We start from the raw sequence: 14,504 nt of genomic DNA on the forward strand, positions 1-14,504 counted from the left end.
TAGGCATTTTCTGTTCACATTAATTATAATAAAAAGCTAGTTTCTTTTAAATAAACAACAGTTTTGAAAAAAAAATTTTAATAACTTTTTACAAAATTTACAAGTCCAGGGACAATCCCTCCCCATCTCACAAATTTGGCCCGTTCCTTCCTTCCCCATGTAAAAACACACTTTAAAATAGACAATTCTTCCAAACAAACTAGTGGACATCTGAGCTGCGTCTATATAAAAAGGAAAGCCTATTACCTCAGCACGTTTGGCACATTTACAGATCTCGTACAAAAACAGGACATTCAAACCCCCTTGATGAGAATGGCCTGCCATATAAGGGCTTCAAAATGTCTCATATGAACATAGAACAGCTAAGAAACTCCACTGATAGTAAAACAAATCTGCATCTCGTCAGAGGGATGTTCTTATGGTATAGGTAGGAGCGGATTTACAAACACGGCCAGGGCAGCGTGTGGGAATCGGCAGGTGTTACGTGCTGTTCATCAACTTCCTTTTCTTCAACCGGTCCCGCCAGTCCTCTGGTAGTGCCTCAAAGTTGGCATTTTTTGAAGCTTTTCCCCTTGAAATTTAAGAAAAACAAGCATTAAAACAACCACCTAGAAGCACGAGAGAAGAAAAACTATTTAAAAGCACTGATTGAAGCTCATGGTAACACAGAAACATACGTCATGAACTGCTGTTGTTTCCAATCCTCAATGCTTTTCTTGTTGAGCAGATCTCTGTCTTCGTCACTGGAGCTGCTCTTCTCTTCCTCATCTAACTCTTTTTGAATGCTCTGCCACTTTTTCACCAGTGAAGGCATCTTTGTCTTACTTTTCTTTGGCTACAGAAACAAATAAATGAAAAAGTCATGATAATGGCTAGAAACCAAAATAAAGTGACAAGTCAACAAGATAGAGTCAAAATTACAATTTGCCAAAGGACAGATAGATGAGCAGACAACAGGATGGACAAACTGATGGTAAAATGAGCAAAATATATATAGAAAAGGCCAAACAAACATTTAGATGAATGGATTAGCTTATGAGTGAATGAATGGCCTGATAAATGAATGATTGGATAAACAGTGAAACAAGCAGATGAATGATAGATATATGCACCGATTAACAAACAGATGGATGAATGAAAGCCCTTAGATCAAGATGCAGGTTTTTAATTTGATGGGAAGCATGATCCATTCCTCCTCCCTACCCCCCAACACCAACCTTATCCTTTTTTGTTTTCTTGGTCTTGTCTGCAGGTAAAGGTTTGGCTGCAGCAGGTTCAAAAGCTGGCTGTGAGGGAGGCAGCGGTGGCTGAGGAGGTAGCACTGGCACAGGGGGGGCTGGAGGTTCGCATGGGATCAGAGGGGCAGCCACAGCCGGAATACCCCAGTAGGCTGCTGCTGGCATTAGAGGTGCTGCAAAAAATGAAAAACCTCAGGTCTCAGCTGAATAAAGAGGAATGGTACCCAAGGATTTTTGCTGAATCATTTGAAATGACTGCACTAATTGGAAATTGCATTAAATTTTTAAAAAGTTGGGAAAAAAAACTTATATAATAAGAAATACTGTGGAGGATTTGTACTGCGTTTACCTGCAGGAACTGGAGTCTGAGTGTAAAGAATGGGACTGCTGCCAATGGTAACAGTTTTACTCCCCTGACCAGCTTTCCGTTTCAGGCCCTTTCCAAAAGGAGCTGACTCTATGATCTGTCAAGAAAAAAAGAACAGGTTATTTAGTCCGGGACCAGGGCTCGGACCAGGCCTGGAACCAGGGCCGGTACCGGGATCAGGGGTTATTTAGTTATCAGATGTAAACTAGTTTATAAAAAAAAAAAGTGATTGCTCCATTACCTTCATGTTAACAGAGCCACACCTCCCGCTGCCGTCCTCCTCTGTTCCAGGAGCGGGGGGCTCCTCTTCGTTGTCGTCGTCCACATCCATCTCAACCTCCATGATCTCTCCATCGCTGTCAGGAGGTGGTGGAGGGGGTGGGGGTGACTCTGGAGGGAGGGGAGGGGGCGGAGGGTCGTTGGAGGGTGGAGGAGGGCTGTTGGGAAGGGGCGGCTGGGACGGGGACCAGAAGGAGGACGCACTGGGCTGAGGAGGCGGAGGTGGAGCAACAGATGAGAATTCTGTTGAAAAGTGAGAAGGCAAACAAACAGAAGTCAGGTGGAGACATCACAGTTGTTGTTTAAAGCAACATATTGAATGAAGGCAGATAAACTTTGATGTCCATTTGACGTACATGCAGAACAATTTAAATCATTTATTGGCATTTTTAAATGTATTTCTAATATTGTATAAAAAAAGACTTAAGTGGTTAAATGAAAAATCTGCAGAATGAGCCAACCTTTTATCCGATTAATCGTCACAATGACTGATTAATTGTTGTTAGTTGCAGCCCTAATATGGCAGTGTTGTACAGTGCTGTTATTTAAATAACATTAACAGAATCTTTAGGTTTTTCTAATTTAGAGAAAGTTAAAACATTTTACATGTTCCACAATAAAAATACTCGAGTAGCGAATACAAGAACAGAACTCAACAGCTTAAGATGCTTTGCCAACACTGACCTGTAGCCCCACCAGCTGGTCCAGATGTTTTTGTCTCCTCTTGGTTCAGATCCTGTGTACTTGGAGTGTCTACTGGGTCCTCCGTCTTGTCCTCCTCTGTTGGAAACTCCCACTGGGAGGCACCAGTCCGTTCCCTCACATAGAAATACCGCCTGTGCTCTCTAAAGAATGGAACAACAGACATAGAAAACAACTGTCTCAACCGCCGTCCTTGAAACTGGCAGAGCGGCATGGTCACCCTGTGACGGTGGGGCAAGGAAGTAGGCAAAATGGCAACAACAGGGAGCAGGAATGTTTGTAATGGACAGCAATGGTTGCCATCCAGGAGAAGGGCCCAATTGTGGTGTCGATATGGGTGTGGATAGAGGACCCACCTTGCTTTAAAGAATAAATAATGTAAAACAAATCATCTCTAGGTCCCGAAAGTAGCTTTCAGCAGCTCACATCATGGTTGTCACATTTGCTCTGTTTTAGACAACCATTCCCTCCCAGATTCAGGAACAAACCAGGGAGGAAACACTGTTATCATGTTCAGCCATCACACATCAGGAAATAACAAATCACACAATCCATTCATTTTACATTAAAAATAACAACAAAAAAAAGATTCAAAATAATATATGAAAAACAGGAAGACAGATAAAATAGAGTTGGTCTGACCTTCTGGATTCCCGTCATTGCTCCATCTTCACACTTTGATGCATGACACTCGTCGCTCCCAGGGCCTCACTCTGTCTGCTTTGCATCATGGGAGTCGTAGTCCTGTAAAGTGCAAAGCTCTCCCACGAAACCAACTCCCCCCTAACATACACCCCCTCCCAAATGTTTCACCGAATGAACCCAGAATCGGGCTGAGCAGTCAGTAACAGGGACATGGAGTCCTCTCTGTGGGAGCTCCAGTTAACAGGAAGCAGGGTGGCTCAGAGCGGATGCTCCCTTAAGGTTTGTACCACAGAAACCTGAAGTCTATTTCTGGTGATCCACTCGGACAGGTTAAGTTTCTCCCCCAAGTCATGTTACAAAAGGCTGCAACCTCGGCATAGAGCGGGGGAGTGAGGCGGCTGTTGTGACAGCGTAAGATTTCTGGGGGACGAGGGAGGTTATAGATGTGAAAGGTAAGGAGCGCGTACCTGTCCCAGTGGCAGGACCAGCCTTTAGGGGTGGCGTTAAGTTCATAATATTTTATGTGTTCAGCAGCTTCCTGCAGCTTGCGTCGAAGATAGGCCCCGTTCAGAGCACCTTCCCTCCAATCAGCAATCCGTGTCTAAAAAAAGAAGCGCCACGGGGAAGATGAGAAAGAAGTAATTGCAGTAGGTTTCCATAGAGGCACGTCCAGTGATGGATTATTATGAGGAGTTCAAATATTAAAATCTGATACATGCTTGTGCAAAATTAATGACAGAACGTGCTAAATATTTCAGAGGTCACAGCAGAGAGCCGGAACATGGACCATTTCTCACCTCAGTTTGCAGCAGGAGCAGGTGAAAGTTTGAGATGGTCTTTTTGTTTATCCCCAGGAACTCCATCTTGCTAGTTAGGGTGTTTGCTAGTTCGCCAATCTGAAACTGCATATTTTAGCATTAATACATGCTAAGATGCACCAACAAAGTTATATTTATATGACAGTAATGAGAATGTTAAACTCACCTTTAGCTCAGGGGTCTCTACTTCGTCCTTGTTGGGAGGTTTTGAAGCCCCTGTCTCCTCTGAATTGTCCGTTTCCTTTACTTCTCCTTCTACGACACTTTCGGTTTTAGGCAGAGCTAAAAGGCACATATGAACAAATGTTCTCAGTGAGATTTTCAAAATTCCAATTAAAATACACTGAGGTGCTGTTATGTCAGAATAAAAATTTAAACTCACTCGTTTCTGCGTTGTCCAGGAAGTCTGAGCCTCTGCTGTTAGAATCAGGGCTGGCAACACTTGGAAAGACGGCCTTCCAGCGGTTCTTCTTCAGCAGAGCCCCACGTGATCCTGCAGCATCTTGGCTGGTCTCTGACATGGGACTGGAGCCCCCTGCGCTCCCGTCGCCTTCTTCGAGTGCCCGAAGCTCTGCCTAAAAACGGGTAACAACGGCGAGTTACATTAGGCAAACCACTGGTTGCAGATTTGGCTCAAAAATCACAAGGCATTCATGAAAGATTTACACCTTTGCTGTAAAGGCAGGAGAGAAAAAACTGCAAGAAAATGTTTTAAAAAGTAATGCAAGACTACCAATTGTATTTATCATGTTTCTCCATCTTTTTTTAGGCTTTTCCTAAGGTGAAATATTCAGTAGAGGCACCACAGCTCAATAGCAGTGGTGTAGTGTCTGCTTCTTAATGCAAGAAGTCTGGCAGTGAAAATAAAGTGACATTTCTGCAAAACTCACCTTTTTCCTTTCTAAAGCCAGTTCCAGTTCGACTGTGTCCTCCTCTGCCTCCTCTTCAGCATCCGATTGGTCTCCTGACAGCTTCTTATTAGGAACATCTTTCTGCACTGCGACGTTCGGGTCTGATTCCAGAAAGGGTATAGTGGGAGATCCTACAGGCTTAGCAACTTCCCCATCAGAATCCAAACTGTTCTCGGTCTCATCTAATCCCTTCATCAGCCTTTTCCTCCATTTTTCCTCTGCTTCTTTCACCTCTGAAGGAATCAGTGGACCAAGGAGAGAGGCAGCCACTCCCTGACGCTCCTCCTCTTCACTTGTCAGAGCTACAACACTCTCCACAATCTCCTGTTGACATCAAATGCAGACATTATAGTTACAAAGTTTGAAGGATTAACATAAAACTGACAATCTAAACGACACTTGCCTTCGCTTTTGTCTCTTTTGAAGCTGATGAAGCTGCAGCAACGTTTTCTTCTGCGTAATAACCTGCACCGGCTGTGCCATTCCCATTCACACTGGTGCTACAAGGAGGAAGCAAGCATTATCTTCAAAGACAACTACACTGTTTACCACAGTAAAAAAAAAGAAAAAAGGCTTTTTATTTTAGTTTTACCTGTTTTCATAATGTCCCAGACTTTGCACCTGATCGGCTAAATAGTGTGGCAGTTCCCAGGACACTTCATTAGTCAGAGTGTTCCAGTAGTAATAGCAGCCAGAGTTCTCATCCCAAACTTCCTGCCAGTCTCCCATCTCCACACCCACTGGAATACAAAATGATGCACATGTTGGGTTGTTTTGAAATTGTTGACAGAATTGATTTATAGGTTAGGTACCAATCTGGTGATAGCATAGCTAGATCAGGGGTACTGCTGTACTTAAATGCTGCCTAAAGAGAAGAATTCATCACAAGATGGTTTCTACAAGTCGTACAATGTAGAATAACTTCCCTTTGAAAACGTATAAGTTTCTATAAACTGAAAATATAGCTACCTCCGGCTAGGGAGTACTGCGTATTGTACTCAAACTCTGTGCTTTGCTGATTGTGACCATCCAGCGCAGATTGCTGCTGAGGTTTAACCTCAGGTCGAGGCGGGTTGGCATTGGAAACGGAGGCTGGAGCCGCTGCGTCGTCTGCAGCTGGCTGAGTTGTGATGGCATCAATCTCCTGAAGTGGGAAAAAACGGTAGAAACAGAGTAATTAAGCAATACAAAAGACATCATGCCCTTCTTAATATTTTCATAAATTTGTGGAACTTATCTCTAACCAGAGAACTAAAGAGAATGTCTTGCTAAATTTGAAAACTATTGAGAGAAAAAACTGATTCAATTTATAGTTATGATGTAGGGTATATATACACTCACAGCCATGAAATTGGCCAGGGTACTGTCGATGTCTGCTGGCTGGTTGTGTTGAGAATTTGAAGCTGAACGGCTTCCACCATCTTCTTCATCGCTGTCTTCATAGGCTCCAAGCAACGACAAACCCTCTGTCAGAATGAAAAACAGAATATCTTACTACATCAGAACCATCTGCAAAAACTACAAGCAGACAAACAGATCATGTGTCTGAAAATTTCAGTCTATTTATTTATTATTCTTACAAAATTGTGCAATTTACCATAAAATAATCAAACTGTATGGCTTATTGTATGATAGATACAATAAACCATATGAAATGAAATTATATATTATTTGATGATGTATCAAAATATATCAAATGACGATATAGCATATGTTTAAACAGCAGGACCCAAAGGAAACTGAGCAGAATTGTAGTCTTAATAAAAAAGAACTGTGCATTATTTGAGAGAAAAACTGCATGATCTGTAATTTCATCTTTTAGAACTTCATCTCTGTCATTGTAGAACCAGGAATGTTATTTTTAGTCGAAGAAATATAACTAAGTCTTAAGTTACTCCGATTAAAACAATTAAACTCACCTGTGGCTTTTACTGTTGGCGCTTTCATGCTTGTCAGTTTAACAAATCTGTGCCCGTCGCCGTCTTGTTCATCTGCACGGAAGTGGCAGAAAAATAGCATACAGTAAACCACTTTAGTCGCTAGCAGACTGGCTAGCTAACAGCTAATCAATAAAACAGCATCTACAACTTAGTCTACTTTGCTCCATTAAAAAGACTACAGCAGGCTGTCGGTATTATGTTGTTTTCTTAAATCTGGGATCCCTGAAATTGATATATCCACCAATGGCCTACCAATGGACGTGAACCAGCACAGTTAGTTTAGCCGCTAACATTAGCTTAGCATGCTAGCTGTGCAAATAAATCCCTAGAATTAGAAGTTTTAATACAGAACGAAACATACTATGCGACACTAAGCGTTGATTAGCAACGAAAATACATCGAGTTTGAGTAATTTTGTGTTTAAATTGACAGGCTTCGTTCTTTTAGCCTTGAGTTGGGTTTTCGCGCTAACATGCTAGAAAAATTACCATCAGAACCCGAGGGAGCCTCTTCTCTCTCTGCGGTATTTCCGCCGCGGTGTCCAGGTGGAGAAAGTTGCAGAATCGTCCTTCGACCCACGGCTCCTCCTGCGATTCGGCTTTTCTTCCCCATTAATGTGTCTATTGAACGGCACTGCTTCTTTGGCGTCGACCGTAGAAGCTGAACTGCTTCCACTCAAGGCCGACACAAAGGAAGAAGTACATCCGCTCGAGATGTGTTAACGTCCGGGTCGCAGAGTCACTTTTGTATAACTGCATCGGAAGATAAGCAGCTAGTGCGGCTAACAGCAGAAAGCTTCCACTATGGAAATGGATCAAAATGTTACCATGTTCGACGACAAATTAGTGTCTCCTGTTGCCATGTGTACCAACAACGTGTCTATATTATTAACAGTCGGACTCTAAGGATGAAGCTAGTTAAAGAAAGTCGGCATGGGATGTCAAGGTACCCGATTTTACAGTTTCGGATCGGAGCCACCCACTAATGCAAGAACATAGCGATCCACCACAGAGGCAGCAATCCACGGGGCCCCGAAGAGGACCAGCAGTCCAAACCAAGAGCTCCCGATCAGACACGATGGGGGGAGCGATGGGGCCGCTCCTCCACTGGCTGCAGGATGTGGCAGCTGTGACTTTCCACAAAGCCCGAAGGACACTATTTCAGGCCGCCATCCTCTTCTGCACCCTATGCCTGCTGCTGTGGGTGTCCATATTTCTCTACGGGAGCTTCTACTACTCCTACATGCCCACTGTGAGCTTCTCCACCCCTGTGCACTTCTACTACACCTCTGATTGTGATGCTACAGAGTCAGGTCTGTGCTCCTTCCCCACAGCCAACATATCCTTCATGAAGAATGACAGGGACCAGGTGATGGCCAATGGCCAGCCTTACAGGGTGTCTATCGAGTTGGAGCTGCCGGAGTCTCCAGTGAACGAACAGCTGGGAATGTTCATGATCAAGATGTCCTGTTACACCAAAGGCGGGGCGACTGTCTCGTCGGTGGGACGATCAACGATGCTGCATTACCGCTCCAGCCTCCTGCAAACCCTGAGCACTTTATTCTTCTCTCCTCTCCTCCTGACTGGGATGGTTGAGCAGAAGCAGCTCATAGAAGTGGAGCTCTATCCCGATTACAAGACGAATGCCTATCACCCCACTGTGGGTGCAGTCATTGAGATCCATTCCAGACGGGTTCAGATCTACTCAGCGCAGCTAAGAATCCACGCCTACTTCACTGGTATTCGGTACCTTTTGTACAACTTCCCCCTGACGTCGGCAGTGATCGGAGTGGCCACCAACTTTGCCTTCCTCAGTGTTATTGCGCTGTTTGGATACCTGCAGTTCATGTGGGGCGGGCTCTGGCCTCCAGACCAGGTCAGAATCAGGGTCATGATGGGAGACAACACCCGGATCCAAAGGCGGAGGGAGGAGGCTCGGAAGCGCATGGAAAGGGAAAACTCCCAGAAAGAGCTCAACACTCCTACCGTGATTGGCTCGATAAGTGGGGGGTGTGATTTCCAGGGCGTCGTATCAGAGTCTTCCCCAGAGAGCCCCCCTGTAATCCCAGAAGCCTCTGGGGCTGAAGCCACACAAAAACAGCAAGAAGAGTCTTGTGATTCTGAGGGACCTGTGGAAACCGATGGGTCAAACGAGTTGGATGGCAGCCTTCAGTCTCAGACTGGGGAGACGGCCGTTCGCCACAGACCTGGACCTTGGATGAGTCTCTAAACCATAAAATAACTGTAATGTTGCATATCCTCTTTAGCACTTTGAATGCAGAAATGTAGATGTAGACTAAAGCAAACCTTCAGTCTGATAAAATGAAGTTACACTATTTGACTCATCTTGCTTTAGTTGGCGTTGCATCTTGTGGTCTAGCGTCTGTTTCAGTTTGTTTACGTCTGTGTTTTTGTTGCAACTGTTACTGTTACAGTTTACATGTTTGTGGTATTTGAGTTGCCCAGTTCAGGAGGCGTTACATTCCTGGCCTATCGGCCGGTTGTCCAACACACCCTTTTAAGTGACGAAACCTGCTTGCTTTTTATCTCTGGATTAAAGTGTTTTCCAGAGGTGCACTGATCTGGCTTTTCCTGGCCGACTCCGATTTCTGTTTCTTTTGAAGTCTGCAAAGCTCAATTCAGAATTTGACCAATTTGGTTTTCTAAGTATTGTAATGCGTAGAAGAGAAAAATGTGTGCTGTAGTTTCGCTGGTAGAGGTAGTACCTTGAAGTTACACAATTATTCAGACTTGTGCATGAAAGAATGTTTAACCTTTATCTGATTTTTACAAAACACAAAGAAGTGCAAAGCATAAGTTGGCAGTTGCTGTATTTATTGACTAAAATTATAGAAATCCTGATGCATTTAGTAGTAGGAAAGAAAAGTAGTAGTTTTAGTATTTCATCTAGTAATTATCAATAAAAATCTTCATTTTTTTTCCAATCTCTGACCAATTAGTTCATCTTTGTATTTTCTGAAATCACAATATTCCTTTTTAGTTCAACTGAAATGCTTTTAGAAATCAGACTTTGTTTAATGTCGATGGCATGCGGCTGAAACAAAATGATTCGGTGCATGTGATTTTTTTTTTTTTTTTTGCTCCCAGAAGCTTTTTCATAGCAATTTGATTTGGAAACTTTACTCAACAAAAAGCGTCTTTGTTGTTACCAACCGTCTGTAAAAAGTTCGGTCCAGCGTGAGGGGAGCAATTGGGACTTTTTCTGTTTCGCAAAACAAAGCAGAGTTCTGTCTCAGTGTAATTGGTGAGTTGAAACTCAAGTACTTTAGCAGCGGTTGATCATCATTCCTGTTGCATGTCTTTGCAAAAGTCCAGTTGGCACTTGGTTTTTATCACCAACACTCTCAGACCATTTGAAATCATTTTTGTTTATTGTGTGTTTATTGTAATGTGCGTATTTAATATTAGACTGTAGTACAACAGGGATAAGTGAAGTTACAGTTTTGAAGTTGATGCACTTGCTAAAAGCGATGCAGGGATTGTCTGGCTAAGCCTTCAAGTATTTAGCCTGTTAGTCAGGGAAACTTTGGGTTTCATTCTTATGGTTACTCTTGAGTTGTGGTTTTGGAATTAAGATTTTGTACCAAAGATATTTGCAGATATGTTGGATCTTTCCAAATATGTACAGATGTTATTTATGTGTTTGAACAAATAAAATAAATACGGATATGCCTGTGACCTCACCTTTGTGTAAAGATTAACCATCTCTTTGTTTATTTGACATTTTTCTTTTAGGCTTTGGTGTTGCATTTATTAAAAAAAATATTATAAATGCTTTATGATATTTTATAAATATTATAAAACATCCTCGATTCAGACAAGTTGGATGAAGACCCAAGCTGATATTGGTTTGAGGAAGAGTGAGCTCACTGTTAGAACTGCATCAAGGGTGGCATCTTGTTTCCATAGCAACCAGTAGACGTCATCCATATGCCATTGGTTTTTGGCGAAGTTGCTAAATTAACTGTAACCATGTGCTTTGGCCAGAAGAGACTGACTTAGTCTCAAATAATTTGACGAGTTAATGTGTAGCAAAAAATCATGAACACTTGGAAAACCACCAGATTCGCACTGCTGCATGAGGATCTGTGATGCTTTCGGCCAAATAACTGTGGTCATGATTTTATATTAAAATATTTTTATTATAGTGATATTTTCCGGTCCAGAAATTCAGAGTGACATTATGCGATTGCATTTTAAAAACGTACCTTTATTGTTAGGTTTTCTATATCTTTACCATTGGAGCCAATAAGTAGAAGGTAGTGTTGGAATACAAACTGTTTCTGGACTTCAGATACACAATGTTATGTGCATCTTTCACAAATCTTTACCTTTTCATAACAGTAAATAATTTTGGTCTGAGCTGCACATTTTTTTCTTATAAGGTCAGATAAAAAAAGGGCCTTTTGGAAAGATAAAATAGACAAAAATTTTTTTTTATTTACACAGACAAAAAGAGTTTGCAAACATGAATCAGGTTCAAAAATAATAATTTCAAACAGCCTGTAGGTCTTGAAAGCACTATAACTATGCCATAATAGTGTGAAGAATGTGCATTTTATTTCCTTCAACAATAATGCAGCTACACGCTAAAGTCTTGTTTGCAAATAGAACACAAGACACAAGAAGAAAATATTTTGTAAGTTTCTACATAAGTACAAAATTGAGAAAAAAGTTGAATTACAGAAGTCCTAAATTTTAAATGGTTATGTTCCTAGATTAAGGAAGGATTTGTAGCCCTTTAAATGTCTTTTTGTGTGCTTCATTAAAGGCAAGTCTGAAACACATTAAATCCTATTGTGCAGAGGGGCATTTATTTCCATTTAGACAACATTTCCCGGCACTATGAGGAAATACAAACATGCATTTATTGGCTCTTCAAAACCCAAAGCTTTGGGTGACAATATTAAGCCCCATTAGTGGCCTTTATTCCAAACCACAGTCCTAATTTATCAAATGAATTATGCATTCGCCTGGATAATGAGTGCAGTCTACGACTCAGACTATCCATCACTTGTACTGAAGACTCTTTTTAGCCTCAGCAGGTACAGAAGTTATTTTAGAAATAAAACTCATTTTTGTGTGCTTCCTATCTTTGAGTTAAACCCCTTCACAAAGCAAGTCAAGATAATATCACTGTGATTGGATTTTCAGCTAGTAGATGGCACAGCAACATGCATAGTTAGAGTAAGAGAAAAATATGTATTGCTGTCCTGCAAACACAGACAATGTTGCAAGAAAACTACAAAGTTGCAGTTATAAATACCGTTAAAATAATTTGAAATACTGTCTTCCACTTTAAAATAAAAGAAGTCAAACCTTTTCACTAAAAACATTGAATTTGTTGGAATTGTTAACAACGTGTATTCACCAGCCACTTTATTAGGCACACAGTTTTAATTGCTTGTTAACACAATTAACAACCAAATTAAGGGTGGTGAAGACAATTTGCTGAGGCTCAGAAAAGTAATCACCACCTATCTATGTTTTTTTGTTGCTGTTGTTGTTTTTTTTTTTTTTTTTGCCTTAAACAGCTTTTGGAAAAAAGAGGTTGGGTGATTTTTTTTTTTTTTTGCCAAAATCCCTTTCGGCAAAAAAAACAAAAAACAAACAAAAGATAATTTTGATGTTGCATCATGTCAAAATACTCAAAGCATCTCAACACATTTATTTTATAAGGAAATAAGTCCTTTGTACTTCAATGTCTTCCAGATCTGGATCCACAAGAGTACATTTCGGATGTGTAGAGTGAGAAATTCACTTCATGATGCCTGTCATGTCAACATTGACCAAAATCTCTGAGGAATGTTTCAGACACATTGTTTAATATATGATAGGAAAAATTAAGGCAGCTCTGAAGACAGAAGTAGTTACCAATAAACCGGGCAGTGAGTGTATGTTTCTCCATCGATCCTAATATTTTAAGGCACACAAAACTTTTCCACTTCCAAAATTGTGATTAATTCTCTTGCAGGTAACATTTAGGACTACTCTGAGGCAATAGTCCTCTCTATATGTTGGCCAAGCAGCGGAAGCATGCTTCTCATGACAGACCGCTTTTTGGCCTCCACTTAAGTTGCCTGGTTTTCACACCCTAAATTGTTTTGCTTCTCCTCTGAGGGAACCTCTGCTATCTCAGTTGTGTCCTCGCTCTGTGCTTTGGTTCCCTCATCTTCCTGTTCATCGTCTGAATTGTCAGCCCAGCGGCCCACCCTTCTGACGTCCTCACCCACTATAGGGGCATTAACACAGGGGTTGTGGTCATAAATGACAAGTTTCAGACCCTGCATGTGAGACATGTTCGGAAATTGTCGTATTTTATTCCTATCCACATCGACGACAGCCAGAGAGTGCATTTCAAGCAACTCTGGAGGGAACTCTGTCAGGAGGTTCCCGGCAAGCCAGATACTTTTTAGTTCCTCCAGTCGCCTCAGGTCTTTTGGCAAACTGCGTATTTGATTGTAACCAAAGTGCAGCGTCTTAAGATTCGTAAGCTCACAAACTACCTTGGGAAAATCGGTGAAGCAGTTAGTCTCCAACCACAGAGTGTTAAGTTCCTTGAGCTCTCTTAGTTCTCTGGGAAGGCGATGCAGCCTGTTGTTGCCCAGGTAGAGGATAGTGAGTTGGTGCAATCTACAAATGGCTGCAGGGAGCTCCTCAAAGCAGTTAAAGTCCAGTGCGAGTAGCTGCAAATTCCTCAGGCCTTGCAGTTCGTCAGGCAGGCTGCTGAGGTTGTTATCGCTCAGGTAAAGCTTCACCAACTCGTCAAAGACGCAGACGGTGACAGGTAGCCGCCGCAGCTGATGGCCGCTCAGATCCAGGGTTCGGTCCAGTGGCATCTCCTTCAGGTCTCCCACCAAGTAGCGCTGGCAGCGTTCGGAGGGAATGAAGGCGATTACTCCTCGCATGGCATTGCCCATCGTTCTCAGTTTTTTCTCAAATCCTCCACTTTGTGTCGATGAGAAATAATGCCTGTGCTCCAGATGGTTGTTGTCATCTTTAAGTGAATTTCATGGAATCTCGTTAAAGCTCCACCGACGCTCATCTGGATTTATTGATCCTTTTATACAAACAAATAAAGTAGGGATCAGTTTTTGATTCTTTGGAACAATGTAACATCACATGAACAACAACAACAAAAAAAAGACATTTGCTTCAATTTTTTCGTCAGCAGAAATCAGCAAGTACATTGAGAACAATAAAAAGCCATCATAGACCTACTTTCAAAAGTCTTTCAGCCCTCATTCATGACACCTAGCATCTCCAACAGTCAGCCATTTGTTTATTCAGCTTGATAAGCTGAAAACGTTTTGTCCTCCCTGTGCAGATACTCCCTGGTGGTGTCCTCTCACCAGTTCTCTGTGGCGTGGAGCTCAGCCCTGACTTTCATGGCTATAGCAACCACTTGCTCTCTCCTCCCCTTTCTGTGCCTAATGACTTTCCCCACTTCTTCTGCAAGATGACAGAAGTGGGAGTGAGAGATGGGGAGGGGCCTTGTGGCTTGAAAGAGCAGAAGAAATTACAGACATTCATGCGCTGCTCTAATACATCCGGATGCAGCTTATGCTGAGATGGAATGAGAGG

General features: G+C 42.1%; 3 protein-coding genes across 3 annotated transcripts; 1 reads left to right on the forward strand and 2 right to left on the reverse strand.

The window, feature by feature from the left end:
• Nucleotides 1-61: 61 nt before the first annotated feature.
• On the reverse strand, nt 62-7,533 carry fnbp4 (formin binding protein 4). The gene is made up of 17 exons (XM_005803263.3): nt 7,389-7,533; nt 6,880-6,951; nt 6,302-6,426; nt 5,930-6,104; nt 5,553-5,700; nt 5,364-5,460; nt 4,940-5,284; nt 4,432-4,624; nt 4,216-4,331; nt 4,029-4,133; nt 3,699-3,832; nt 2,569-2,729; nt 1,847-2,127; nt 1,588-1,702; nt 1,218-1,411; nt 678-835; nt 62-571 (listed from the first exon to the last, which is right to left on the reverse strand). The coding sequence occupies exons 1-17, from the start codon at nt 7,510-7,512 to the stop codon at nt 481-483; spliced, it is 2,634 nt and encodes an 877-aa protein (XP_005803320.2). The 5' UTR covers nt 7,513-7,533; the 3' UTR covers nt 62-480.
• Nucleotides 7,534-7,868: 335 nt separating this feature from the next.
• On the forward strand, nt 7,869-10,589 carry LOC102226243 (seipin-like). The gene has a single exon (XM_005803307.3). It carries the CDS (start codon nt 7,885-7,887, stop codon nt 9,127-9,129), a length of 1,245 nt encoding a protein of 414 aa, XP_005803364.2. The 5' UTR covers nt 7,869-7,884; the 3' UTR covers nt 9,130-10,589.
• A 2,135-nt stretch (nt 10,590-12,724) lies between these two features.
• LOC102226496 (leucine-rich repeat-containing protein 10-like) lies at nt 12,725-14,448 on the reverse strand. The gene is made up of 2 exons (XM_005803308.2): nt 14,142-14,448; nt 12,725-13,980 (listed from the first exon to the last, which is right to left on the reverse strand). The coding sequence occupies exon 2, from the start codon at nt 13,838-13,840 to the stop codon at nt 12,992-12,994; it is 849 nt and encodes a 282-aa protein (XP_005803365.1). The 5' UTR covers nt 13,841-13,980; nt 14,142-14,448; the 3' UTR covers nt 12,725-12,991.
• Nucleotides 14,449-14,504: the final 56 nt, after the last annotated feature.

Source organism: Xiphophorus maculatus, chromosome 2 (assembly GCF_002775205.1).
Source record: "Xiphophorus maculatus strain JP 163 A chromosome 2, X_maculatus-5.0-male, whole genome shotgun sequence".
Lineage (NCBI taxonomy): Eukaryota > Metazoa > Chordata > Actinopteri > Cyprinodontiformes > Poeciliidae > Xiphophorus > Xiphophorus maculatus.

Excerpts from the sequence above, each read along its gene's own strand:
- fnbp4 (XM_005803263.3), bottom strand. The coding sequence starts at position 7,512 with ATGGGGAAGAAAAGCCGAATCGCAGGAGGAGCCGTGGGTCGAAGGACG. Across the intron at positions 6,427-6,879 it reads GCCAACAGTAAAAGCCACAG|AGGGTTTGTCGTTGCTTGGA; the intron begins GTGAGTTTAATT and ends TCATTCTGACAG. Across the intron at positions 2,128-2,568 it reads ACCAGCTGGTGGGGCTACAG|AATTCTCATCTGTTGCTCCA; the intron begins GTCAGTGTTGGC and ends ACTTTTCAACAG.
- LOC102226243 (XM_005803307.3), top strand. The coding sequence starts at position 7,885 with ATGCAAGAACATAGCGATCCACCACAGAGGCAGCAATCCACGGGGCCC.
- LOC102226496 (XM_005803308.2), bottom strand. The coding sequence starts at position 13,840 with ATGGGCAATGCCATGCGAGGAGTAATCGCCTTCATTCCCTCCGAACGC.